Genomic DNA, 26,805 nt, shown 5'->3' with positions numbered 1-26,805 from the left:
GGGGTGGGTGGCGCTCAAGAGGGTCCTGCCTTTATGCCAGCCCTGGAGGAGGGGCTGAACCTAGAGTTCCCTCCTCCACCCCCCCCCCCCACCCCATGCACATAGCCATTCATGCCATCTATCTCCTCCTGAGGACGAGCTCACCGGTGGAGCACTGCTCAGGTTACTGCGTCCAGGAATAGAGATTTATTTGCCACTGGCAGGATTAGGACCAGGGCGGACGGGAGGGCTTGTGGTAGTGGGGGCTTAGTCCCCTCCCCCTCCAGATCCACACACTGCAGACCCTCTGAGTGCTAGCTTTCCTGAAAGGAGTTTGAATAGAACCTGGCCTCAGCCCTCAGACCAGTTTCCCCAAAGGCTCATTCATTACCCACTGCTCCCCTCTGAGGGCCACCCTCCTCCCTCCTGCCCAGCACAGGTCAGCCCAACGACCCCTCCCTAGGCAACTCAGACTTAGAAATGCTTGGAGCACCTGAGATGGGGTCATCAGCCCTCTATCCCTACCTGTCCTGGGCTGGAGCAAACAGGGGCTTCGTTTGTGTTTGTGAGGCCTCCTGGGGGGAGGTACCCCTGTTTCCCTCCAAAGAGAAGAGGCTCTGGGTTCCTTCGAGTCCAGTACCTGTGTAGTCACTAATTCACTTGACCTTGGGTAGGTAACTTTTAAAGCCTTGATTTCTTCATCAGCAGAATGGAGATTGTGCCTGCCTCACTCCCGGGAGAATGAATGAGACAGTGTAGTACACCACTTAGCCCAGAGAAGACAGGCACAGAAAGTTCATTTTCGTCTTTCTCTCCTTTCTTCTGGGAGATTTGTCTCTTCCTGGGTCTTTTTCTGAGGTAGAGAGAAGAAACAGCTTCCTTCCCTCACTTTCCTCGGCTGTTTGGAGCCTGTTATTCCATGAGAGAACTGACCCAGGAGACTCTGACTAGACATGGGACAGAATTCCCAGGGGAATCAGTGGGGAAAGGCAGGGAAGTCGGTGGGCCCTGGGGCCCATCTGGTCTGGGTTTTAGAAATCTGAGGTGGGGCAGCTGTGGAGGAGGCAAGGGGCTGGATCCCATGACCTCTGGATGTCCTTTCTGGCCTGTGGCCTTCCTGTTTCAGAGCGGTTTTTAATGATCTAAGTCTGAGTCACTGTCTCAGTGCCAACAATTCCCACTGCAGTGGCTCAGAGATGGGGCAGGAGCAACTGGGCTAGCTTCTCTAGGAGGAACACTGTCCATCTTAGATTTGGAGGGCAGAAAGGAGGGGTTGTCAGAGCAAGTGGCAAGGTGGTCCAGAAGGATGGGTGGCAGCCATACTCTCAGAAGGGCTCTCAGACCAGAAGTCATAATAGAACTACCAGGGGGCCTCTTACTAGGAGAGCTGAGTGAATGAGCATGGGCACTGGGCTCTCGGGAGCCTGGGGACAGAGGGATGGATGGAGGGATGGACAGATGGCTTCAAATCTGCATATGGCACAATGTCCAGCACATTAAGAGCACCTGGTCCTCATCCTGGTCTGCCCTTTTTTCCTGCTCTGTGACCTTGGGCAGAGAGCTATCCATCTCTGGAGGGTCTTTGGTTTCCTTCTCTTCTGATTGGCAAAACTGGACTAGATTAGTTTCAAATGGAGTTGGATTAAATGGGGGCAATAATTGTATATCTCTTAGTGTTCTTTTGAGGATTAAAGGAGTTAACATATATAAAGAGCTGGCCAGAGTAAGTGCATGATAAATAGTTATTATTATTATTTTATTTTTAAAAAATATTAAGGATTCTTAGGACTTCCCTGGTGGTCCAGTGGGTAAGACTCTGCACTCCCAACGCAGGCGGCCCGAGTTCGATCCCTGGTTGGGGAACTAGATTCCACATGCATGCCTCAACTAAGAGCCTGCGTGCTGCAACGAAGATCCCTCATTCCGCAACTAAGACCCTGTGCAGCCAAGATAAGTATATAAATAAATAAATATTAAAAAAAATTTTTTTAAAGGATTCTTAACCTTGGGTTTGTAGGTAAGTTTCAGTGAGTTCGTGAACTGCTTGAAGCTGCATAAAATTTTGGAGGATAAGCATTTTCTGGGGGAGAGTCCAGAGCTATCATCTGCTCCTCAGAGAATCTTAGATCCCCAAAAGGTTAAGAACCACTGGCCTAAATGACCCAGGGCCCCTCCACTAAGGTGTCTGCCATAAGGACTGACCTATCTTCTCCCACAAACACCTTCAGTTCAAGCCCTTCCCTGCTGTGGCCTCTGCCCCCATGGGTTACCAAGGACAGCCCAAGCTGAGTGGCTGGCCTCTCCCTCCAGCTTTAGAATCGGGGCTCCTAGGGTAGGGGGGTTCATCATGGTTGAGGCCAAGTCTGGGTTCTCATCTCCCAGCTGGGGAGAGGAAGAGGACCCAGCCTCAGTGGGGCTGGGGATGCCGAGAACACAGTGAGAGGTCTGGCCTTGCCCAGTCTCCCCTATGTCCCTCTGCCAGACCACCCCAGGGCCTCAGATGCAGATACCACTCTAACGAGCTAAGGCCCATGGCAGGCATCGGTAATTATGATTTTACAGAAATATAGAAGGCTCTTATGCAAGTCCCTGACATACTTCCCGGCTGTGGCATCTGCAACAGCCAGGTCCCCAGAGGCTGGAGAAGGGCCCCTCCACCCCCTGCTGCCAACAACCCTTGGAGCTTGGGACACTGGCATAGAGCCGCCTTCCCACTGCCTGTGGCGCTGTCCCTAACACGCCCTGGGCGAGCTGTTCCCTCTCTCTGTGCCCCAGGCTCCCTGGAGGGGAACAACATGGGCTCCAGTGTGTGCACCCCTCTCCCTACCCTGCCAAGTCGAGGCTGTCCAGGAGACCTTTTTCCATGGGAGGGGGATAATGGTTTGGGGGATGTTCCCCTTTCTCTCAGTAAGAAAACCTCTCTTTCTACAAAGATGTCCCCTTCTATTCTGTTTCTTGTCCCCTTGAGGCTGGGGACATAGGGCTGACAGCAGCCTGTGGTGGGGGGTCACAGCCCCTGGCTGCCCCTCCCCAGGCCCTATGCCAGTTTGCCCAGCCCCATCTCCCATGCCTCTGATAGTGTCCTGAAGCCACCCCTTTCTTTCCCTGGTCCATTCCCCATGCCCACCCACAAAGCATCTGTTACCAAGGTAACAGCAATGTCATCACTTTGGGGTGAGCAAGGAGGTGGAGCCCAGTGGATGGGATGGGGCTGTTAGGGGTTAGAATTTTAGAGATATGAGCACTGAGGGCCCCGCAAACTCTTAAAGGAGGATCTTTGGCTGCAGAGGGGCCCTGGGCACAGACTGGGCTGCAGCTGAGAGCTGGTGGGAAAGAGGGAGGATGCAGTCTGGAAGCAACTGGATCTGGGTGTTAGGGGTGAGGGTGACTGGCTTACTAAGTGGGAGAAACGTGAGGGTGATGATGCCAAAGAGATGTTGAGGCAGGGAGGGTGGAGCCTGCCTGTAACTCCTCCTTCGGGATTCAGCTTGTTAACTCCTCCTGGGGAGAGGTTTTCTGGCTGGGAGAGTCTAGACCCAGTGGAAACAGCAGCTGGGGATCCTGGGGCCAGCCTGGGCCCACACTGCCGCCTGCAGACTACACAGAAAACAATTTGGATGTCTTCCAGGGAGGAGTGTGTAGGTGGGGCCTTTGAGGGTCTACATTTGAGACATCTAAACCATGTGGTCCTACTAAGTGCCTAGAGAGGCTCTGGGCACCAGGGGTGCCAGTTTCCTGCATTTGACGCCCTCCTGTAAATCCTGACCCAGAGAGTGCCCTCCTGCCCAGAGGATCCCTCTGAGCGGACTTGGGGGTAGGAAGCAGCGGGGACAGAGATGCGCCTTGAGCTGAGTTGACAGAGGCCATCAAGAGGACCAGAAGGCAGAGGGGGTCAGAGTATTCTAAGCAGATGCAACAGCCTGGGCAAAGGCACAGAGGTGTGAAACAGAAAAGACTGTTCTGGAAGTTGCTGGTAAGCAAGGGAGAGAGGGAGTGGTGACAGGGAAAGGCAGAAAAAGGTGGACAAACGGCCTTGGATGCTGGGCCAGGAAGATTCGTTTTCCTGCACAAACGGGCTTCTCAGACTCGCTCATTGGAACCCAGGTGAACAATCCAGGGGTACCATGGAGGCATGGGGGGCGGGGGACAGGTAGGCAAAGTGGTTCACTCAGAACTTGAAAGGAATTTAAAAACATGTCTCTATATTAAATGTTTGTGCAAGCCTTGAGTTTGAGTCCAAGAATATCTAGGTTGGTTTTTCTACCAAAAAATGATTTTAAGCACTAACTATGGTGTGCCACAGATGCCCTGGAAGATGGGCGTGGTTACCCAGGTGTTTCCATAGCCCAGCTTGAGAATAGCACTGCGAGTGATTATGGTATGGTCATTCCTGTGTCTTAGGAAGATCCTTCTGGCTCCCAAGGGCAGCCACATGGAAACAGAGCCAGAGTAGTGGGCTCAGGGTCTTCTGGCCCAAGGCTTCATTGCAGGGATGGCCTGGAAGGAGTCCTGTGTCTTGGTCTGGGTGCATGGCAGTGAGGTGACTCAGGTTCCAGCCCACCCTCACTAGTTAATAACCTTGGACAAATTGCATAGACTGTAATTGGGGACCTTCTTACTTCAAGGGGTGGTTGTAACGTGCAGTGGGACCTGGAGGATCACACACCCCTGAAAAGCTGCTTCCCTTGCCTGCAATGCCTTTTTTTTTTTGCCACGCGGCTTGTGGGATCTTATTTCCCCGAACAGGGATTGAACCCGGGACCTCGGCAGTAAAAGCGCGGAGTCCTAACCACTGGACCACCAGGGAATTCCCTCCTGCAGCCTCCACTGCTGCTCATCCCAAGGGAATTGTCAAGTCATAGCCATCCCTGAGGAGACAAAAATCCCGTTTCCTGCTCCTCCTGCCATTATTAATACCCCCCCGCCCCCATCTATCAAAACCACAGCACTCCAGCCACTGTCATTCATATTTACTCATCCTCAGGGCTCACAGCCCAGGACTGGAACAGAAAGTATTTTTCCCCATTTTGCAGTTGAAGAGGCCAAAGCTCAGAAAGGCCAGGGGTCCCTGCCATCCAGGTTCCGGGGTCTGATACTTCTTTGGGAGCTGTTAAATAAGTGAATGCATGAACGATGAACACTGCCCCCCATCAGCCCCTCTTTCTTTGGGGGATGAGTGGTAGACCTCATTCTCCAGCTCCCCAGGTTGGACTGTTGCCTGGTTAATTTCAGAATTCCACACACGTTTGTCCAGCAGAGTGGTCATAGTACAGTCATTAGGAGCAAGGACTGTAACCCAGTGGCCTGGGTTCAAACCCTGGCTGTGTCTTCTCTTAGCTGTGTGACCTTGAGATAGTTACTTAACCTCTCGGAGCCTCAGTTTCACCATCTGTATAATGAGGGGTGCGGTGATAATAGAATAATAGAAAAAAATAGCATCTGTCTTAAAAGATAGACTGAAAAGCACTCTGGAGTCATACTGAGCACTGAAGAACTGTTTGCTAAATAAGCAGACCCTCTACATTTATAAGTGTTATATAAATAAACCTACACTTTTAAGTGTTAAATAAATAAACCTGTACTATGCACTGGAGATATGTAGAGAAAAAGACACCTACATTTACTGAAGGCTCAATTATTATCTCATTCATTATTATCCAGCCCTGTGGGGTAGAGGTTCTCACCATCCTCTTTTTATAGTTGCAGCACGAAGCTCAGAAAGGTTAAGTTACTTGCCTAAATCCACCTAGTTGCGCTTGCACTCAGGGTCTATCTAGAGGTATGTTTACCTCTTAGTCCCTACCCTCAAGGGGCTTCCACTCTGATGGGAAAACAAACATTAGACAAAGTACATTAAGAATAAACTGGGGCTTCCCTGGTGGCGCAGTGGTTGAGAGTCCGTCTGCCGATGCAGGGGACACGGGTTCGTGCCCCGGTTCGGGAAGATCCCACATGCCGCGGAGCGGCTGGGCCCATGAGCCATGGCCGCTGAACCTGCGCGTCCGGAGCCTGAGCTCCGCAACGGGAGAGGCCACAGCAGTGAGAGGCCCGCGTACTGCAAAAAAAAATAAATACATAAAAAAAGAAGGAGGCAGTAAGTTTGAAGCGTGAACAGAGTACCTTTCCAAGGTGAGACTTACTGGTGGTGAGAGGGTCTCTCAGGAATTAAAGATTGGAGACTTAGAGCCAGGCCTGTGCACCCTCGAACTCTAGGGGGTGCTGTTTAGCATGGTGCCCTGTGGAGTTGCACACCCAGAGGCCTCAGAGACAGTTTGCTGGAAGAAAGGACCACCCTCCTAGGGTGGGGGCATTCGTGTACACAGACACACAGAGCACACAGGGATTGCCATATGGTACTGCCAGCTTCCTGTGTGTGTGCATGTGTGTCTGAAAAATCGTGCTCTCATCCATTCCTTTTAGGGAAGGGGAGGGTGGGACGAATTGGGAGATTAGGATTGACATGTATACACTACCATGTGTAAAACAGCTAGCTAGTGGGAACCTGCTATAAAGCACAGGGAGATCAGCTCGGGGCTCTGTGATGACCTAGATGGGTGGGAAGGGCCGGGGGTGGGGTGGGAGGGAGATCCAAGGGGGAGGGGATATATGTATACATATAGTAGCTGATTCACTTCATTGTATAGCAGAAACTAACACAACACTGTAAAGCAATTATACTCCAATTTTAAAAAGATAAAAAAATAAAAATCATTTCCCTGGAACTCGGTGCCCAGATCTTTTTTTTTTTTTCTTTCTTACTTTTTTTGTGGTACACGGGCCTCTCACTGTTGTGGCCTCTCCCATTGCGGAGCACAGGCTCCGGACGCGCAGGCTCAGCAGCCATGGCTCACGGGCCCAGCCGCTCCGTGGCATGTGGGATCTTCCCAGACCAGGGGATGAACCCGTGTCCCCTGCATCGGCAGGCGGACTCTCAACCACTGCGCCACCAGGGAAGCCCCCAGACCTTTTGACCACTAATGTAGGGGTCACAGCAGTGCCTGAGCCCTGGATAGGTTAGGATTCCACCTGCCCATGTACCCTGCCCCAGGTCCTACACAGTAGTGTGAGGGAGGGAGGGAGGGAGGGAGGGAGGGAGAGAGAGCCTGGTACATAGTAGGCACTCAATAACATTTTGTTGAATGAATGGATGAATGAGGAACACTCCCCTCAGCCTCTGTTTCTCTGTGGGAGTGGTAGGCTTCACTCTCCAACTCTCCAGGTTGGAATGTTGCCTGGGATAGAAGACAAAACGAAACAATACATTTTGGTTAGAGGAGAAAGACACTGACTTATTTCTCAGCAATTCTGACAGATAAAAAGTTACTTCCTTGGCTTAGGGAACCCCAAGGGTATTATTAGGATCGTGTTATGCCATGGCCTAGAAAATGATAGAGCATTTGGGGTATGAAATTCAACTGTGTTGGGGGAAGTTTCTGGGACAGTCATGTCTGTACCCCCAGAACTAGCGAGGGACACCACCAAGGAGGCTGGGGTCCTTAGTGGTGTCCCTCGCTACCCCAAAGGAAGCTCCTGAGGATTAAACGCTGGGATAAGAGGCAACGCCACAGAAGGTCCTCGGATCCTCACTGCCACGCTGAGTGGGAGTGAGGCCTTGCTCCTATTTGACCGATGAGGAAAGTAGGTTCAGAAATGTGTCCCTGGGCTTCCCTGGTGGCGCAGTGGTTGAGAGTCCGCCTGCCGATGCAGGGAACATGGGTTCGTGCCCCGGTCCGGGAAGATCCCACATGCCATGGAGTGGCTGGGCCCATGAGCCATGGCCGCTGAGCCTGCGCGTCCGGGGCCTGTGCTCCGCAACGGGAGAGGCCACAACAGTGAGAGGCCCGCGTACCGCAAAGAAAAAAAAAAAAAAAAAGAAATGTGTCCCTGCCTCGTGGGGGCCTCAGACCACCCAGAGCCTGAGACTCCTCTGAGAGTGGGGAGCCTGGACCAGAAATTTCCTGAGGCCTCTCTGGGCCTGAGGATGGGCTGTTTGTACCCTGTGCTGTGCTGGCCCAGGAGGTCTGTCTGCCTCAAGCCTGGCTTCTTTCCTTGGAGAGACAGAGCCAAGGGAAACCAGCAACAGGCCCAGCAACACCTCTTTGGGGACAGAAGCCCAGAGACTCTGAGGTGGGCGGAAGGAGGGAGTAGCGGCGAGCGTAAGGGAGAGGCGGGGCTTCCCTGGTGGTCCAGTGGCTAAGATTCCGCAATCCCAGTGCAGCAGACCCGGGTTCGATCCCTGGTCAGGGAACTAGATCCCACGTGCTGCAAGTAAGAGTTTGCATGCCGCAACTAAAGATCCCGCCTGCCAGCAACGAAGATCCCGCGCGCCCCAACTAAGACCCGGTGCAGCTAAATAAATAAATATTTTTAAAAAAAATGAGTAGGGGAGAGGGGGCGCTCAGAGGGGGAAAGGGGAGGGTACAGATAGCTCTGGAAGTAGAGGACAGGCGGGGGGACGGCGTAGGGGGTGGGACCGGCTTATGGAGCTGGAGTACCCTCCACTGGTGTCCTCGAAGGGGGCCCGCGCCAGCCTCCACCTTTTCCACCTCCATCCTGCATAGCAAGCATAACAAGCCCCCCCCCACCCGCTCATCCCCTCTGCCCCACTGCCGCCCCTACACCCTGCTCCCCCGAGGCCAGGGCCAAGCCCTCCCTCTGGACCCCTCCTCCTCCCCTTCCCCTGGCCTTCCTGGGATCTTGCTCTGTCAAAACTTGCAGGGTCCCATGGGGGGCCTCCTGACCTTGGATCCAGCTTTGGGCAATGGGTGAGTCTTGAAGTCTTGGGGGTCTTGCTGCGGATCTTGGGGACTCGGGTTTCTTTGGCCCCCATTGTCAGGAAGGTTCTCATCCCCTTTTCCTCCTTTTGTCTGGCTTCATGAGAGAAGACCAAGGGCCAAGGTACCTGGAGGTACCCTGCCCGTTGTGTGTGGGGGCATACTTTTTGGTTTTCCCTCTCCCTGCAAGGAAGGCCCCCCAGAATCACAAAGCCTAGATAGTTAGGGTCACATGAGGTCAAGCCGCGTCTTTGGAGTCCCATCTGTGCTCTCTGCAAGGCCCTTATCTATTTACACCCAACACAGTAGTGGGGGTGGGGGCAGGGGGCCCCCTGAGCTGACTGTGTACAGTGACAACAGGGGCTGAGCCTGGGGAAGGGGGCCGTCCCCCAGGCAGACTGTATTTGTCCATAAACACAGTGCACCCCAAGCCCCAGGGCAGAGGAGGGGCAGAGAAACCAGCCCAGCTGGAGCTCCTCTCCTTCCACCTCCCTGGGAGGGGGGCTCTCCCGGGCCCACCCCCTCCTCCTCACAGGCACGCTCTCTCTCCCAGCACCACCCCCTGAGTTGTTTCCACAGCAAGCTGGACTATGTTCTGTAAACTCCAGTCCCCTAGCCAGGTAGCCCCAAGCGACAGGACAGGTGTCAGGCCATCGCTGCACCTGTGTGTATGGGGGGTCGTGTAGAGACAAGGAAGGAGGCCAGGGGGAGCAAAGGCCCTTTGTCAGTCCATGTGATGTTGTTGGTCGCTCTTCCTGTCCCCTGGAGTGGTCAGGCTCCACCCACCCACCCTGGGGTCCTGTGAGGGGTCTGGGCCCGTGGGTCTCCAGGACTCTACATGGCTTATGGATCTGGGGCCAATCTTTCAGCCTGAGGGTGCCCCTCGTTGTTCTGGGCCTCTGGGGGAATGGTGGGGCAGTGGATGTCCGTCCCGGTGACTTGTTCTGCTGCACCACCATTTCCCCTTTGAGTTAATGATTGCTGGGGAGCCCCAGGGATGCCATTTCTTGATTCCCCCCAGCTTGGGCTGCCTAAGAGGCCCTGAGTTTCCTAGAGCCCCGGTTGCTCAGCCAATAAGAGGCTGAGGCCTTGCCCCACCCTTTTGGGGCTATGCTCTTGTATATAAAGCCTGAGGCCCCGGGTGGATGGCCCAGTGGGTCCAGCCCAACCCAGTGCTGAGCTTTCTGTGACACAGCTGGTCCTGCTCTTTTTCCAAGATGCTGTTTTGGCACAGCCAGCCAGAGCACCTGTGGCCCAGCCCCGGGGAACTGTATCCCGGGCCACCAAGCAGCTTGCTCAGGTAAGGGCCACATCCCCTTCCCACAGTCCCTGAGGAAGGCTCTGCTCTGAGTTGAGATGGACATGGTAGGGCCACCTGTTTCAAGCCAAAGGTTATGGGCCTCCTGCTCTTGAGTTCCTTTGGGGGTGGGGAAGTGGTCAAATGTACCTGGAGTTCAGTGGGTCCCAGGACATCTCAGAACATCCTGACCACCCACCCACTCAGGATATTTGTGGTGGGCATTCACTGGGCGTCAGGCAAGCCCTGAGGGTGCAAACAAGTAATTGATAGCAGATGTTTGCAAGTGTTTGGTAGTATCTAGGATTTGTACCTTAAGGGAGGTCCGCTGGAGGCCAGAGGAGCGGAACAGGGGCCCCTTAGGCCCTGGCTGCTGCAGGGGTGCCTGCTACAGCACACTGTGGGCTCCCTGAAGGGAGAACGTGGCAGAAAGAGTCAAAGCCTCTTAGAGGATGGGGTGGACAGGGCAGAAAGCCAGCAGTGCCCTCCTTGCCCTGGCAGGGAGGCCTTGCCCTTGTCCTACCTGAAGCAGGAAGAGCCGCCCCACATCCCCCGTGCAGAGCCGCCCTGCCCCGCCTTCCAGTACGTGCTCTGCGCAGCCACCTCGCCAGCTGTGAAGCAGCAGGAGGAGACCCTCACCTACCTGAACCAGGGTGAGCTGGGCCTGGGGAAGGAGAGGGGCTAGCAAGGCAGCAAGCTCTGGAGGCTGGGCCCAGGGCAGGCTGGGGGTGGCAGGCAGCATCTCTGCCCCTCAGAGTGGGGCTCACACATCCCCTTAATCTCTCCCAGGCCAGTCCTATGAGGTGAGGATGCTCTGCAACCCCAAACTGGGCGATGCCACCCAGGGGCCCCGGCTGCTGAAGGTAGGTGCATCCCTTCCAGAACTGGCAAGAGCTGGCTATGACTATCCCTCTGGGCAGGAAGCCAATGTCATCACTGTGATGTCATTGTCAAGTAGAACCCTCTCAAGTCCACCTTTCAATCTGACCTTCACAACAGCTCAGTGGTGGGCAGGAATTGTTGAGGAAACAGGCACAGTGAAGTTAAGTATTTTCTCAAGGACACAGAGCCAGTAAGTAGCAGAACCAGGACTTAGAAGTACATTTACATAGCATTATTCACACACATGATTCCTTCTTTCTCAAAAAAAAACCCAAGTATTTAGCTCCCATTCTTTGCCAGAAACTGTTCGTTGAGCTAGAGATTCAGGGGTAAAGAGGTGGTTTCCTTCCTCAGGGGGCTTGCATTCTGCTGAGTGAGACAAACATGTAATTACACAAATTATTAATATATGCAATTACAAATTGATTTACAAATCGCAAACTGATAAGTGCAGCGAAGAAAAGAAGCGAGTAGAGTGACTATGAATGGGAAGGGATTAACTCCTCCATTTTACAGATGAGGAAACTGAGGCTCTAGGTTACTTCCTCAGTTTCACAGCTTGTGAGTGGCAGGTGGCATCTGGACACGGATCTAGTGATTCTAAGTCCTTCTGCTTCTGGAGGGTGGGAAGCAAGGTGGGGGAGAGGCTGGAAAGGTTGGCCTGCCCCAGGTGTGGGAACTGGTTCCCAAATGCCCAGGCGCCCTCCTGTGCCCGCAGAGTGTGGTGCGTGTGGTTTTCCACGACCGGCGCCTGCAGTACACGGAGCAGCAGCAGCTGGATGGGTGGAGGTGGAGCCGGCCTGGGGACCGCATCCTGGACATAGGTGAATGGGGAGGGACCAGGGACCCTTTAGGGCTGCTTTCTGTCTTAGAGGCCCTTGTGGATGGGGAGGGCTGAACCCGACTCCCTGCCTGCAACCCTGTGCCTGCAGATGTGCCACTGTCCGTGGGGGTGATAGAACCCCAAGTGCCACCCTCACAACTCAACACGGTGGAGTTTTATTGGGACCCGGCCAAGAGGACCTCCCTCTTTCTGCAGGTGAGTCTGAAGCTGAGACAGGGAGGAGGCTGGAGGTCAGATGTGGGTGGCCGCAGCCTAGGTGGGAAAGGGAGGTGAGTTTGGGTGGTGGTGGTGGGGGCGTGATAAGAATGAACCGCTTCCAGAAACACCTGGAGGAAAAACAGATGGATAAATGTTGATCGAATCTCACCAAAGGCAAGGACCTGTGAAACATTAAGGCAATGGAGGAAATTACAAAACATAGGACAGAATGTAGCTTCATAAAAAGTAACGGTCTGGGGCTTCCATGGTGGCACAGTGGTTGAGAGTCCGCCTGCCGATGCAGGGGACACGGGTTCGTGCCCCGGTCCGGGAGGATCCCACGTGCTGCAGAGCGGCTGGGCCCGTGAGCCATGGCCGCTGAGCCTGCGCGTCCGGAGCCTGTGCTCTGCAACGGGAGAGGCCACAGCAGTGAGAGGCCCGCGTACCACAAAAAAAAAAAAAAAAAAAAAAAAAAGTAACAGTCTGCAATACACAGGCAAAATTAAAAGGAGACATCAAATGGGAAAAATAGTCACCACATATGACATATAATGTGTTATATAAAATGCTAATAAAGCTAATAAAAATTATATATGTGTGTGTGTATGTATGTATATGTATATATATATATATATATAACAGGCAAAGACTTTTTAAAAACTGTTGGTAAGGTTTGGAGAAACAGACACCCTCATATCCTGAGAATGCAAATTGGTGCACCCATTCTGTAGGTATGTGGCACGTGGGCAAATTCTATTAAATTTAATGTTCATACTCATTTACCCAGTAGTTCCGCTTCAAGAAATGTATCCTATCACAATGTTCAATAAGTACACAGAGATATATTTACCAGCTGTTCATGCCAGTGTCATTTTATATATTAAAAGATTTTAAATAATCAAAATGTCCATCAGAAGAGGATTGACTTTGAAATAAGTGTTTAGTACAGGTTTATAATGGAAATTGTGTAGCCATTAAAATGATGTCTCTAAGAAATATTTCATGACAAGAGAAACCGCTTTCCCATAAGTAAAGGCAGAATACAGACTTGTATTTAAAGTTTGATTTTCATTTTGTAAAAAGTGTGTATGTATACGAAAGTTGTGGGGTTTTTTTTCCTTGCCCAGAGAAAAGACAGGAAGAAACAGTACTTGAATGTTAACAGTACTATCTCTGAGAGGTGGGGTGATGGGAAATGCTTGTATTCTTCTTTATACTTTTTCAGTGTTCTCCATATTTTCTATGCTGAAAGATTTCCTTTTATAATCAAACAATATTGTCCAAACTCACCTGTAAGTCCCTTTTTTGAGTGTCCACTATAGTCTAAGCATCTGGACTTGGAGTCAGGTGGATGTGGCACAATTTCAGTTCCACCACTTTCTGGCATGGACCTTGCCCAGGTCACATAATCTCTGTGAGCCTCAGCTTCCCTACCTTTACCTGTTTTTCACAAGATTTTGGGAGGGCTACAGTGGGTGTGCAGGTCAGGAAGGCTTCCTGGAGTAGACTGCTAGATTTAGCAAATAAAATACAGGACACTCAGTTAAATTTGAATTTTAGCTAAAGAATTTTTTTTTTTAGTAGCAGTATGTCCCATGCAATACTTGGGAATACTGATACTAAAAAATTATTTGTTTCTTATCAGAAATTCAGATTTAACTGGGCATCCTGTATCTTAACTGGCAACCCTACTCTGGAATGGGATGTATTAGCTCAGACATGAGCAGGGAGAGCTTTCCCGGTAGAGGAAAAGCTATGCAGGTGTATTGAGGTGATGATTAGGCTGGATGGTTAGGTCAGTGGGTTCAATGATGGGGGAGAGAGAGCAGCCATGCAGAAAAGCTTGACTCTTTAAGATGCTTGAGTGCCAGCCAGGGTCAGGGACTTTGCTTCTCATCTCATAAACTTGGGGAGCTGCTGAGGGATTTTGGACAAGGGAAAGAACCTAATAAAGTTATATTTTAAGAAGAAAGTAGATCTTAAATGATCTCACCACCAAAAAAAGGGTAATTATGTGATGGGGTGTTTCTGTGATGGAGGTCTTAGCAGCTAATGTTATGGTGGGTGGTAATCATTTTCCAATATATAAATGTATCATATCAACACACTGCAAACCGTAAACATACACAATGTTATATGTCAAATATATCTCAGTAAAGCTGGAAAAAATTGTTCCTCTTAAAAAAAAGAAAAAGTTATGCTTTAAGAATAGACACTGGTTGGGGGTGGGAAGTTGCTGTGATTAATGGCTGACAGGTGACAGACAGGTAACAGGTTTCAGGTGAGATCCCTTGAATGTGGGTGGGACCTGGAATCACCCTTCTTTTCCACCTCAGGTTCACTGCATCAGCACTGAGTTCACTCCTAGGAAAAAAGGTGGAGAGAAAGGCGTTCCCTTCCGCCTTCAGATCGACACTTTCAAGCCCAGTGACAAGGAGCTTTCGCCGGAGCACCTGCATTCAGCTGGCTGCCTCATCAAGGTGTTTAAGGTACATGCAGCACGGGGGCCCCTGTCCCCTCCCTCTCAGGGCTGTCACCCTGCTCTGCTGGCTGTGTGGATCTGGCTCTCCTTTGCGGCGGACCCTCAGCCTGCGGTTCCCCTCTTTGGGACTGTTTCATTCTCCGTGCACAGAGGGATGGGGCTTGGTCTCTTTCTCAGAGCCCCTCCTGCAATGAGAAGTGGGCAGGTTAAGAGGGCCTCTGAGGTTTCCTTGTCACCCTCCTGTAGCCCAAAGGAGCTGACCGGAAACTGAAAACTGACCGGGAGAAGATTGAGAAACAGCCCGCGCATGAGAGAGACAAGTATCAGACCGCCTGCGAGAGCACAGTCTTCATGGAGGTGTGTGTACTGGGTGCGGGGACGGGAGGGGAGGTCTGGAGAAAAGATCCTCGTTGTACACGCTGGGAAACTGAGCCCTCAGGGGCTGCGACTGCTCCGGGATCATCACAGCCTCCCAGTGATGCCACCTGTTTCCCGCGAGGACAAACTGCACTGCCTGTTGTTCAAGACTCCCAGGAGATGACGCCTTGCAAGCTGCCTCTCCTTGCCCTGCCGTGGCCGCCCCTCACTTCCGCTCCCTCTGCCTGGAGCACCTCCCTTCCTGCTGTAGCTCCTCCAGGAAGCCTTCCCCAAATCCCCCAAACAGAGCTGCAGGCTACTTTACTCTCTTCTTTGTGTGGAAACTTGATCTACTTGTCAGGGACTCCTGGGGCAGGGGCCAAGTCTGGCCCAAGGCAGGCCAACAGCCACCACTGCCCCCCACCCCCCACCCCACACCCAAATGTCCAGGCTAACCTCGCTGCTTGTCTACCTGCAGTGCTCACCGTGGCCAGAGCCCAGTTCGGGACCCCACCCGCCTCTGAGCCCTCTTGCTCTGACCTCCCCCAACTCCTGCAAGCTCCTGTCCCCGGAGAGGTGAGGCAGGATGAGCACCTTCTGTCAGCCCTTGGGGGTGAGAATGAAGAGAAGAGCCCCTCAGCCTAGGCAGCGGGGGAGGGGCCGGCCTGAGGGTGCAGCTGAGGCAGCTGCTGGGGAACACGTGGGTGACACCGGGACAGGCCTGGGGAAGGATCGGGGTGCAGGGGGCTGGCCGCACCGTTTCCCTGAGCCTGACTCCCTGCTCCCCACAGGCTGTGCTCCTCACCACCATTCGCCTTGGACACCTTGGGGGGCAGCCCCGCTCAAGTGAGTCTTTCCCTTCCACACTCCCACACCCCCTATTGCAAAGCCTTCTCAGCAGTGTCATCTCACTCTCCAGAATAGGGCGGCCCCGCCCCCTGGTGGGCAGATGTGGTATGGCCACAGATAGCCAAATGGTTCGCGGATGGCGCTGGGCCCTTCCCTCCGGCAGGAGGAGCCTCCCGTCTCAGACTTGGGACCTCCGAGGGCAGGGGCCATGTTTCCCCTCCACCTTGTTCTCAGTCCGTGGGTCCACGGTGCTACCTGGACCGCTCTCTTTATACCTCAGGATCTGAACCCTGGAGCCTCCATCCTAGAGACACAGCAGTGGTTGCATCGGCACCGGTTCTCCAACTACTGTCGGTCGCTGGCCAATTTCACTGGTGAGGCTGGGGTCTGGTAGGGACCTGACCTGTAGGGGACTGAGGGCAGGCACTCGGGCAGGAAGCCTGTCTCTGTCCTGGCTTGCTGTGTGCGCTTCCACTAACTTCCATGTAGAACTAAGAGTTGGCAAGCACACTATGCTGGCTAGGCTCTCTTCTTGTGTATTATCCCATACAGTTTCTACACTACCCCTGAGGACAGGGCTCAGAGAGGTTAAATAACTTACCGAAGGACACACAGCTAGCAAGTGGCAGAGGTGGGATTTGAATCCAAGTCTGGCTCCCATGTCTGGGCATACCAGGGCTATTTGTAGGCTAACGTTGGATTGTGTCCCTTGCCACCCTTGATCCCAGGGCTCTCTTCCCCTAACCTAGCCCTGTCTGACCCTGCAGGCACTGATCTGCTGAAGCTTACCCGCCAGGACCTTATCCAGATCTGTGGAGCTGCCGACGGGATCCGCCTTTTCAATACTCTAAGAGCCAGGTGCTGGGCACTGCCAACCAGGGTCCCCTTCCCACTGTAGTGGCACTTACCAACTCAGCTGACACTCATGTTTCATAGACTGTTCAAGCCAAAGGCACCTGAAAGACCACTTAGCCCCACTTCTCTCCTTTTACAAAGGAAGAAACTCAGGCCCAAAGGACAGCGACCTGCCTGAGGTCACAGAGCAAGCAAGGCTAGCAGAACTGGGCTTAAAAGTTAGGCTCCTGTGACTTCTTTCTGTGGCCATCCCATCTGCATCACTCAATTTCTGGGGACAGAGATGGATTTGTCTCATCTTCTCTCCCCTAGGGTCCAGCATTCACTAAATACCTAAGAAAAGTTTGGTGACCCCCTATCCCTAGAGACCTGGGAGGACGCAGGGTTTCTCCCAGGGATGCGGGCTAAAACTGGGACCTGTTAGTTCAGGTATGAATGTAGACTGTTTTCCTGGCCCAGGCCCGTCCGTCACCGGCTGACCTTATATGTCGCTCAGGAGGCCTCTAGGCAAGAGAACGAGGTTCCTGAGAACCCTGACGCAGGTGAGGTTCTGGCCTCTTCAGAAGACAAGAAACTCAGGTGTGGCTGCATGAAACCTCTTCTGGCCTGGGGAAAGGGTGATGCTCCACCACTCCTGGGACCCAGGATGCCCTTGGCATTCTCATCTCCCATGACTAGATTAGTCTTCTTCCAGGATGACTCCCTGGGTTTATTCTTCCATGCTCTACACTCTGACTCCATCTGATTCTGTCATTCTATCATACGGTGTCCCATCTCTTCTTTAAGCTGGGGGTTCCTCTCAGCCTAGGCCTCCCCAAAGGTGAGGAATAGGAGGTGAAAGTGAAGAGGATTTGTAAGGTTTTTTCCTTCTCTACTGCTTCTCCCCGGACCCGGGCCCTCCCAATGAGCCTGTCGCCTTGTCTTCTCCTTTTTCCTGATATCTGGGGCTCCCTCTGGGCCACAGCCCCCACTGACTCCTGCCCCCGTGCTGCCCCACACCCCCAGGCTTTTATCAAGAGATCTCTCTGGATGAACTCAGTGCTGTAGAGCTCATGGGGAAACTGGCTGAACTGCTGGCCCTCCCAGCCAATCAGATCCATCGGCTCTTCCACCAGGGCCCTGGGGGCATCCTCATTCTCCTCAGTGACCAGGTAAGTCGGCAGCGGCTCCCTGCAAGGTCCCACAAAGGCCTGGATCATTCTCCCAACACCAGGCCCAGTCTCCCCCTCCCTGCCCTAGCTTATTCCGTTTGGTTCTAAGAACAGAATCGTCTTAGTGACCCCTCTCCCTTGCAGGTGGTTCAGAATCTTGAGGATGAGTCGTACTTTGTGGCTGTGGTGAAGAAAGGTAGGGCTTTTAGAGGGTAAGATTGTTTATAATACTGCCTCCTGAATGAGATTAAAAGGTTCCTTGAAGGCGTGTTGCGGGTGCTGCAAGAAGGAGACATGCCCTAGTTTCAGGGAGTTTATCAGAAGGGAAGGAAAGGCCCCTACCCCTCTTCCCGCCCACCTCCCCCCCCCCCGCCCCAGTCATGCAAGTCAGAAGGGCAGGTGTTTGCTGGACACCACCTGGAGCAGGGCACTTCTGGTCAGCTGGCTTGTGGTCCTGGTTACTCAGATGCCTGCCCTCCATCCCTCCTCTGTGCTCCAGTACCCAGGGAGGCTTCCTAAAGCGCTGGATCCAGGGTGGGGCTGGAAGAACACTTGGGTGTGGCAGAGGCACTGCAGGCTGCTTGGAGGTTTAGAAGCAGCACAGTAGTTAGAGGTTGGGGCCCATCTCATCCCGGTGGTGCCCTTTCTTTTTTTTTTTTTACTGCTTTCAGTGCAGAATCCAGATGGCTACTACCTGGTTCTGACCTAGGCCCAGGGGTGCCCTGCTGCAAGAGGAGGAGACTGGTGCCAGCCTGGTTCTCTGGGGTCCTGTGCTCACCAGAAGCCTTGTTAAAATCCTCAGCTGCTTCACCAGCCTTCAGGTGAAGAGCAAATCGTCATGTGTCCTACCCCTGGGGAGGGGACAAGCAGCCCCCAGGCTCACAGTTCTTTCTGCTCAACAGCAAGTTGATGGAACCCCTGAGACACAGCCTTCCCTGCTGAGCTGAGCTGGCCAAACCTGAGGCAAAAAAAACCCTGGCAATATGGATAAGGAGCTTTTGCCCCAAGCAGTGCTGCTGAACAGAGTGCATTAATTCATGTTTATTTAAAATTTTATTCATCCCCTTTAAAAGATATATATATCTATATCTATATAAAAGATATATATATATATATATATATATATATATATTTTTTTTTTTTTTCAGTGTGCTGTCCAATTCTCTTGTTGTTATGGTCCTCTTGGGGATATGTCCCCTGCTTAAACTTACAGACCAGGACAAGGGACGGAGTCTGGGACAGAGATATAAATAAATCTAACTGGATTCTTTTCCCAATTAGTTTGGGCAAAAACTAATCACTAAAGCCTCCAAAAGACTATTCAACTATTAAATCACTGTGCTTATTTAAAACTTCACTTCTAGAGACTTGGGAATTACTATAGCTATTCTTTTTGTGTGTGTGTGTGTGTGGTACGCGGGCCTCTCGCTGTTGTGGCCTCTGCCATTGTGGAGCACAGGCTCCGGACGCGCAGGCTCAGAGGCCACGGCTCACCGGCCCAGCCGCTCTGCAGCATGTGGGATCTTCCCGGACCAGGGCACGAACCCGTGTCCCCTGCATCGGCAGGCGGACTCTCAACCACTGTGCCACCAGAGAAGCCCACTATAGCTATTCTTGAACAATGAGGCTATAGGGCTTTATTATTTTTTATTTAAGAAATGTAGTTGAATTAAAATTAATCTTTTTGTGTGTGTGTGTGTGGTATGTGGGCTTCTCACTGTTGTGGCCTCTCCCGTTGCGGAGCACAGGCTCTGGACGCACAGGCTCAGTGGCCATGGCTCACGGGCCCAGCCGCTCCGCAGCACATGGGATCCTCCCGGACCGGGGCACGAACCCGTGTCCCCTGCATCAGCAGGCAGACTCTCAACCACTGTGCCACCAGGGAAACCCAATAATCTTTTAATTTTTAGGTCTTAACAAATCTTTCCCTATATTAAGGTAAATATAATTTCCTATGAATGTTTTTCAAAGTTCAAACTTTAATTCTTGTTTCACTTTTAGGCCTATAATCTACCTGAAAGTGATTTTCTCTGTGTGTTTCTTTTTCTGTGTAGAAAACCAATTTTATATTAAAGTACTTTTAAAAAAGGTAAGTGATTTTGGGCGGTATTTTATTCCACTCCTCTTTTTTCATCCCCGTCCCTCAGAATTTTTATTATGGAAAATTTCAAACATACTGAAAAGAGAAAACCCATTTGCATGCACTGGGAGATAGGCCAAGATGCCATTATTAATCGTTTACCCCATTTATCATTTACTGATCATCTTTGTTGAGTCCTAAACCTGGTGGCCTCTGGCTAGGGAAGGTAGGAAGGAGGAAGGCTCTACACTGGCTGAATTAACAGGATTAAAGGACAGGGGAAGGGAAAGTCTGCTTATTGAAGTTCAAAGACCTCGAACTTGCCTCCCTCAAAAGCCAAGGCTGTCTCAATATGGACAAGGAAGCAGGCTTGCTTCCTTGCACCCCTGGAAGGGACGGTGGGACCCCGCTGGCCCCAGATGACCAATCCAGATTAGGCATTTAACTCCTGCAGGATGAGCGGATTTCGAGTGAGGCCTCTGATTCCACAGGGCTCCCCAAAGGTGTTTCAGGGCACGGCAGATACCCTGAGATTTAAATCGAGGTTGCTGATTTGGCTCCACTGCTCGTCTCCGCCAAAAGGATAGGGACCAAAGGCATTAGCCTTTGTGCATCTCTCAACCTAGGAGCCCCTGGCACAGACTAGATACTGAAATATACTGAAATGAAGCGAATAAAAGCAGGTAACGTGAGCGTTTGTTTACTATGTGCCCCTCTTATCACTTTGAATCTTCCCAACTCTAAAGCAGGTACTGGGGCTTCCCTGGTGGCGCAGTGGTTGGGAGTCCGCCTGCCGATGCAGGGGATACGGGTTCGTGCCCCGGTCTGGGAGGATCCCACATGCCGCGGAGCGGCTGGGCCCGTGAGCCATGGCCGCTGGGCCTGCGCGTCCGGAGCCTGTGCTCCTCAATGGGAGAGGCCACAACAGTGAGAGGCCCACATACCGCAAAAAAATAAATAAATAAATAAATAAATAAAGCAGGTACTGTTATCCCCACTTTACCAACAAAGAACTGAGATAGAGGGGTTAACTGGCCAAGGTCAGTGGAGTGAGTTTGTTTAACCATTACACCACCCCCTCACTCCTTTCTAGTCCAGGTAAGGGCAAGGCTTTGCACAGATAAGGGACTCAGGTTGAATTGTTATTATCAAATTAATTAAGACAAAAGTCTTTTAGAAACTCTGAATTATTTTATGTCTTCCATTTTTCTTAGAAGCAAGTGGAGTGCAGGGTATTAAATAAAGGCTATTGAAAAGGTACTAAATAAAGATTATTAAACAATAAATAAAGGGCACTAACTAAAGGATATTAAAAAAAATAAAGATGCCAAAAAGAAACCCCTTCATTCAGCCTCAGGAACCTTTACAGATCAAGGGTTCAAGGAAGTTAAGAATCACAGCTCCAAGTCAGGCTATTTCCGCAGTAAAATGAAAAGTCTTCACAGCTTATTTCCTTTAATTACATCATAAACCAAAAATTAGAACATACAGGAAACAATAATAGTTACATAACAATTTACTTTATATATTCATATATAAAAAAACATTTTTTTTTAATTTTTTATTTTTTTAGTCCAAAGATTTTTAAAGCAAAAGGAACCCTCTACTGCCACCTTGGATTTTATTTATTTTAAATAACCCTCCCTCCCTCCCCCCATCCTCAAGCGCCAAAAGTACTGGGTGGAAACACAGTCGCTTGGACAGCTAATGGAGGCTGGTGTTAAGTCACCATGTAGGGAACTGTGTGGGCCCCAGGGACCGGCTAAGTGTTGGGGCAGGCCTGGTGGAGAAACAAGCAAGCGGCAGCTCCCACACACCGAAGCTCTCACGCCAGAGCAGGCCGAATGGCTGGACAAGGCTTAGGCCAGACGGCAATGCTGGGGATCAGACCCTGCTAGTCAACCATCCTCTGCATTTTTACCCCTTCCTCAGGGGAGTGGGGATGGAGGCTGGGCAGTGCCAAGGGCGAAACAGCCTGGTCTGAAGATAAAAATTTCTCCCACAGCACCATTTACCCATCCATCTCTGTCCCCAAGTAGAGTCTGAAAGGCAGGGGTAGTCCTCACAGTTCTCTGAGCTCTGCACAGGCCCCGTCTCTCAGGTCTGTGCTCTCAGGGTCACTGGAAGGTGGGTAAAGGTGAGGAGAGCAGTTGGGAAATGACCGAGGCAGGTTACTTGGAAACAATTCCTGGGAGGAAAAAGGAGGCAGCCAGAATGGGAGGCATCTGAAGGGTGATCATAAAACAGGAATGGAGAAAGGCAAAATTAAGAAAGCCTTTCTCTCCCTGTAGTAACCCTTCGGACTGGGTAGTCACAGATCCTCAGGGGCCAGCTCTGAGAGCTGCAGCATGATGAGAAAAAAAACCCCACAAGCATCTCACAATGAGCCCCAACTCATGGATCTTATATATGTTAGAGGTTAGTGTATAATTTGGGGGTAGGGGAGTAAGAGAAGAAATCTCAGGTTCACCTCTTCCTGTACTTACTAGAAATTAACAGTCGTAAGAGAAGCACAGATAAGAAATTATTTTTAAGGGAAGGAAAAAAATGATGTAAACCCAGAAAAGTAGCAGCAAAGGTTTCACTTATTACAGGTCTATTATATAGCACTAGGGAAGAAAATCATTCAAGTCTTTAGGGGGAAAAGGTAAAGTAATTAATCAAACCATGCCAGTTAGAGACTCCTTTTCAAGTTAGGATTTTCTAAGACTTTAGGTTCTCATTCGCTAGTGCCATAAAAAAAGAAAACACAAAATAGAATAATGACTTCAGGGGCTGAGAAGGGTTAGGCTAAGGTAAGAAACACATACGTGTATGTGAGCAGCAGTGTAGCAGAGATTTGAATGAATAACAACAAGTAGTATAAGAGACAGTGACAAGCTAAAGCTTAGTGGGGTAAATCTTTCTTCATCCACTTCAATTAAAAAAAAGAAAAAATCACTTCAAAGATTTCCCTGGGTTCTTGGGGATATGGCAGAAGAGAACAGGTATGTGTCTGAACACCTCTCTTCTCTTATCTCTCCCTGGGGTGGGGATTCTCATTTACTGCCTACTTGCTCTTGCCCTGGTGAGAATCATACCCAGAAGCCGATGGGAAGCACTGGTGGTGTTCAGTGGGGCCAATCCCCATCTGGATGACACTGGTTAGGTGTGTAGAAGGCAGAAGCTCTGCTTGCCACTAAGAAGGGCATGGAGTTCATGACATGGAGAGGAAAGTAAACCTACTCACATGTGAGGCAGCTGTTTCTACATATTCAGGACAGATGCTTGTACCTGAAGCAAAGTACCCCAGTTCCAGAACGGATTCTCTCCTCTACTTTGAATGTCAACTATCATTTCCCCACCCCAATTCATCAAAACAAGACACTGAAAAACACAGAAAATAAATAGGGTCAATTGATATAGTTTTGGTTGTTCATGGTTCTTTTTCCTAAAAGGGCAGTGAACTACCCTGGCTGAGGAAGCACTGAGTCTCAACACCTATGAACCAACCTCTTCTAAGGGGTTACTCAACAAACACAAAAGGCAGAGACGGAGGAAGTTCATTACGGAATTTTCTTAACACACACTTGAGTTTGTCCAACAATTTTTTTCTCTGCTGAAAATTAAGGGTAACTCTCTTGGGCTCCAAAGATTCACTCAGACTCAGCTGAGAAGGTCTTACTGACTTTCCAAAGGATCAAAGGCTTCAGAGATGCAGAACTGATGTTCTTAAGAATAAAAATGGGCAAAATAGGTAGACTTGCCTTGGGAGGGCACGCGGGGGCGGGGGCGGTGCTGCAGAAGCCCTTCACGCAGAAAACTCACTTGCCTCAAATGGTAGTTTCTGGTAGGTAGAAGGTTTGTCCCAATAGGGGAGATTTTAAAATTCAGAAGCCTCAGGTCCCATCCCTAGAGATCTGGCAATTGTTTGGAGGTGTTTATATTTAACCAGCAAGGTTAGAGCAGCATGTTCTTTGCTGGAGAACCAAGATGTTAAGTCTGGGCATCTGGATACAGCAAATATAAGCCAAATTTTATTCCCAAATTACCTGGGTTAATTATACCCTATCGACATGGTTGTATACAGCTTTCTGTATCTTCCAATCTTACAATTAAAATTTATGAGAGAAATAAAGGTGAGGAGAGGCTGAGACTATTAATTCCCCTCACTCTCCTGACACTTTAGTGTTCTTTGGTCCAAGATCATTGTAAGCAGGAGGGTTCTGCCTCAAGACCTCCAATGAAACATCCTACATGTCTCCTCAAACAAGACGACTAATTCACATGGCCTGGGTTTGAGGTGGTTAAAAATCCTAGAACTGGTGGGCAGATAGAGAAGGCAATCTTTGTATAAAATGTTCCGGAAGCTCAGAGCATACCACTGAAAGGGTCTGTCAGCCAGGATGCACAAGGATAGAAATCTAACCTTAAATCATGCACACAAGGAGGGAAAAAGCACAACAGTCCAATTTCCTCTCTCACTAGTGGCAACTGTCATAAGCAATCTGACTTTCAATAAACATTAAATGGACAAGGGTCCACCATGATCAAGTGTTCCTCCCCTCTAAACAATACAGTCACCAAGGATAGGCTGCCCACAGGCAGGCAGGAAACCACCTCTTCTTTCCAGGGACACTCTCACACTTCCTAACAACTTCAAACCAAGACAGGTTCCAATTCATACTTTGTTTAGCTCCCCCCATGGCATTAGTGGGTTATCAGGCCAGTAACAATGCATTTTACAAGGCAATTAGAAGAAATAAAAGAACTTGACTGCTATATAGCATTGTAGCTATACTGAACCATTCAAACAGTTTGGAAAGCCCCAAATAAAGCATCACAGAAATATTTACCAGGTTGCCCTCTAAAATGTGATGTAAGGAATATGAAAAATTTCTGACTGATATGTCTGCTAAATCAACTTAATGGATGTGGAAATTTATAAAAACCACTTAAGAAATACTTTTACATCCACTAAAGAGCAGAATAGGAGGAGAAAACATTTTTTTACATAAAGCATGATGTGCTTTCATATTCCAAATATTGGAAAAAGGATGAAGGTAGATTCTCTTATTCCTCATATCTAACAGTTTGATTTCAAATTCAGTAAGCAAACATCAAAGATCACCCAGTGAAAGATGGCCTGAGCTACATGACAGTTACTGAATTCAAGGCTGCCCAGGATAGTTTGCCCAGATCAGGATAAGGATCCAAAGAGGAAGCTAAACTGAAGACATGAGACAAAATTAGCAGCACTGCTGGGAATGAGATGGAAGCTTTCAAAATAGAGGGCAAGGATGGGTACAGGAAGGACATACGAGAAGTCAATGCAAAAAAAAAAAAAAAAAAGCTGGAATCATCACCTTGATGGGGCCAATGAAGGTGTAAAAGACACTGATGATGCTAAAAAATGTAAGGGGAAAAGGCTGCTTAGGAAAGAGATGATCCAGATGTATAATAACTTTGAGGGCACCTTCTTACTTATCCCAAATCTCTTCTCTCCGTTCACTCTGTATTTTTTTTTTATTATTGAAGGCATATTGCGGAGTGGCTCTGGAGTCAGACAAATGGACCAATAAGTTTTTCCTAAGGAAGAGTTTTTCCTACATCTGTAAAGCCTTATTGGATTTTCAAGAGTGTCCCTGAACATGAGACAGGAAATACTATGTTCAGATGGCAGGGCCCTTCCACCTGACCAAAACTTACCACGCTCTGCGTTCTCGAAGTCCTGGTACATGTCATCAGCTGCCGTAGGTTTTAGATTGGCATAAAAAATACACGTCCTTCCAAGCTTGATGGGCCAGAAGTTTGCTTCAGAAAGAAAGGGACAAGGTTCCTGCCTGACCACACACATGCCAGTGCTGCACACTCCAGGGCCTTTATTCCCTCACCTGACTCTGTTCTCGGCCCAGACAGGCAGGGCTCGCCTCCACATGGACCTGCACATGGGTACCCTCTTTGAGAACAGAAACAGCATTTCCAAGACCTTAATGTACTGGTGAATAGGGTTTTTTAAATAAAGAAGTACCTCAAGAGCTTCAACTATTGGGAAGTTCGAATCCACACTCACTAATAAATCAGGGTTTTGTTCAGACACTGTTTTTTGGTTTTTTTTTTTAAACACTTGTACATTAGAGCAGCTGCCCCCTAAATATTCTTCTTTTTAGTTTTATTTGAGTGAGGACCCAGGGATCTGAATATTATCAACCACATCTGGAAGTGTGTGTGCACATGTGTGTATCTGTGTATGTGCGGTATAGCCAGGAGAGTGGGTCTCACTTTAAAAAGTATATTCCTTATATGGTAATCTGAAAAGAGGATAAGGGAAGGGAAATGAAAAACACACATAATCTGAGCTTAAAAGGGCACAATAATAAAATGGGATTTAAAATAACTTAAGTGCTAAATAATGGTGGATAGTACAGATTCCTAGGACCTTTTCAACTGATTGCTTGTGGAAAAACAAATCACACTTTATTCTTACATATGCTGGTAGAACCAGTACCTACAGCATTAAAACAAGCCTGATAACAGCCTGGATCATGTAGAGGATGACCTAAGATTATAGTGGACTGCACATTAATGTCCTAAAAGACAAAAAGTCACCCTCCTAAAAATCACACAAGGTCTCTAACCTTGATGTTTAGAAGTCTACTTCTCGTACTTCAGAAACTCATTTTATTTCCCTCATCCTCCATGATTTTTCTTTCTTTTTTTTTTTTTTAGTGGGGGGAGCTTCTTCTTTGACTCTGAGACATGGGCACTAAATTCCCTGCCCTCAGCTCTGGTGACCAGGCTGGGAAGAGACACTGAACCCCCTACTTCCTCTCAATGTTCTCTTTTTGCTGCCCCAATGCCTTCACCTGGCTACTCTAGTATTTCATTCACAGAAACTCTGGAGCACAAGAGAGATATGGCTGACAGGTTCTGGTCCTTTGAGGCTCCAACATTAGATATGATACCATCAACACTGACATACAGTTGACCAGCTGTGATAGGGTCATTCTTGAACCCCTGATAGGCTGAAATGGGGGGAAAAAAGAGAAACTACCCGGCTCAACTGCACAACTCCTCT

General features: G+C 49.9%; 1 protein-coding gene across 1 annotated transcript; it reads left to right on the top strand.

Annotated features, from left to right (window-relative positions):
- The first annotated feature begins 9,915 nt into the window (after positions 1-9,915).
- Positions 9,916-18,614, top strand: LOC308607572 (transcription factor CP2-like protein 1). The gene is made up of 15 exons (XM_081219596.1): positions 9,916-10,053; positions 10,552-10,703; positions 10,840-10,913; positions 11,651-11,756; positions 11,865-11,971; positions 14,311-14,463; positions 14,703-14,813; positions 15,292-15,389; positions 15,605-15,659; positions 15,943-16,036; positions 16,430-16,520; positions 16,977-17,059; positions 17,523-17,668; positions 17,813-17,864; positions 18,340-18,614. The coding sequence occupies exons 1-15, from the start codon at positions 9,971-9,973 to the stop codon at positions 18,375-18,377; spliced, it is 1,443 nt and encodes a 480-aa protein (XP_081075722.1). The 5' UTR covers positions 9,916-9,970; the 3' UTR covers positions 18,378-18,614.
- Positions 18,615-26,805: the final 8,191 nt, after the last annotated feature.

Source organism: Mesoplodon bidens (assembly GCF_964165515.1).
Source record: "Mesoplodon bidens genome assembly, chromosome: 19".
Classification (NCBI taxonomy): Eukaryota; Metazoa; Chordata; class Mammalia; order Artiodactyla; family Ziphiidae; genus Mesoplodon; species Mesoplodon bidens.
The sequence above is the reverse complement of the archived record's forward strand: the minus strand, read 5'-3'. Positions and strand labels throughout refer to the sequence as shown.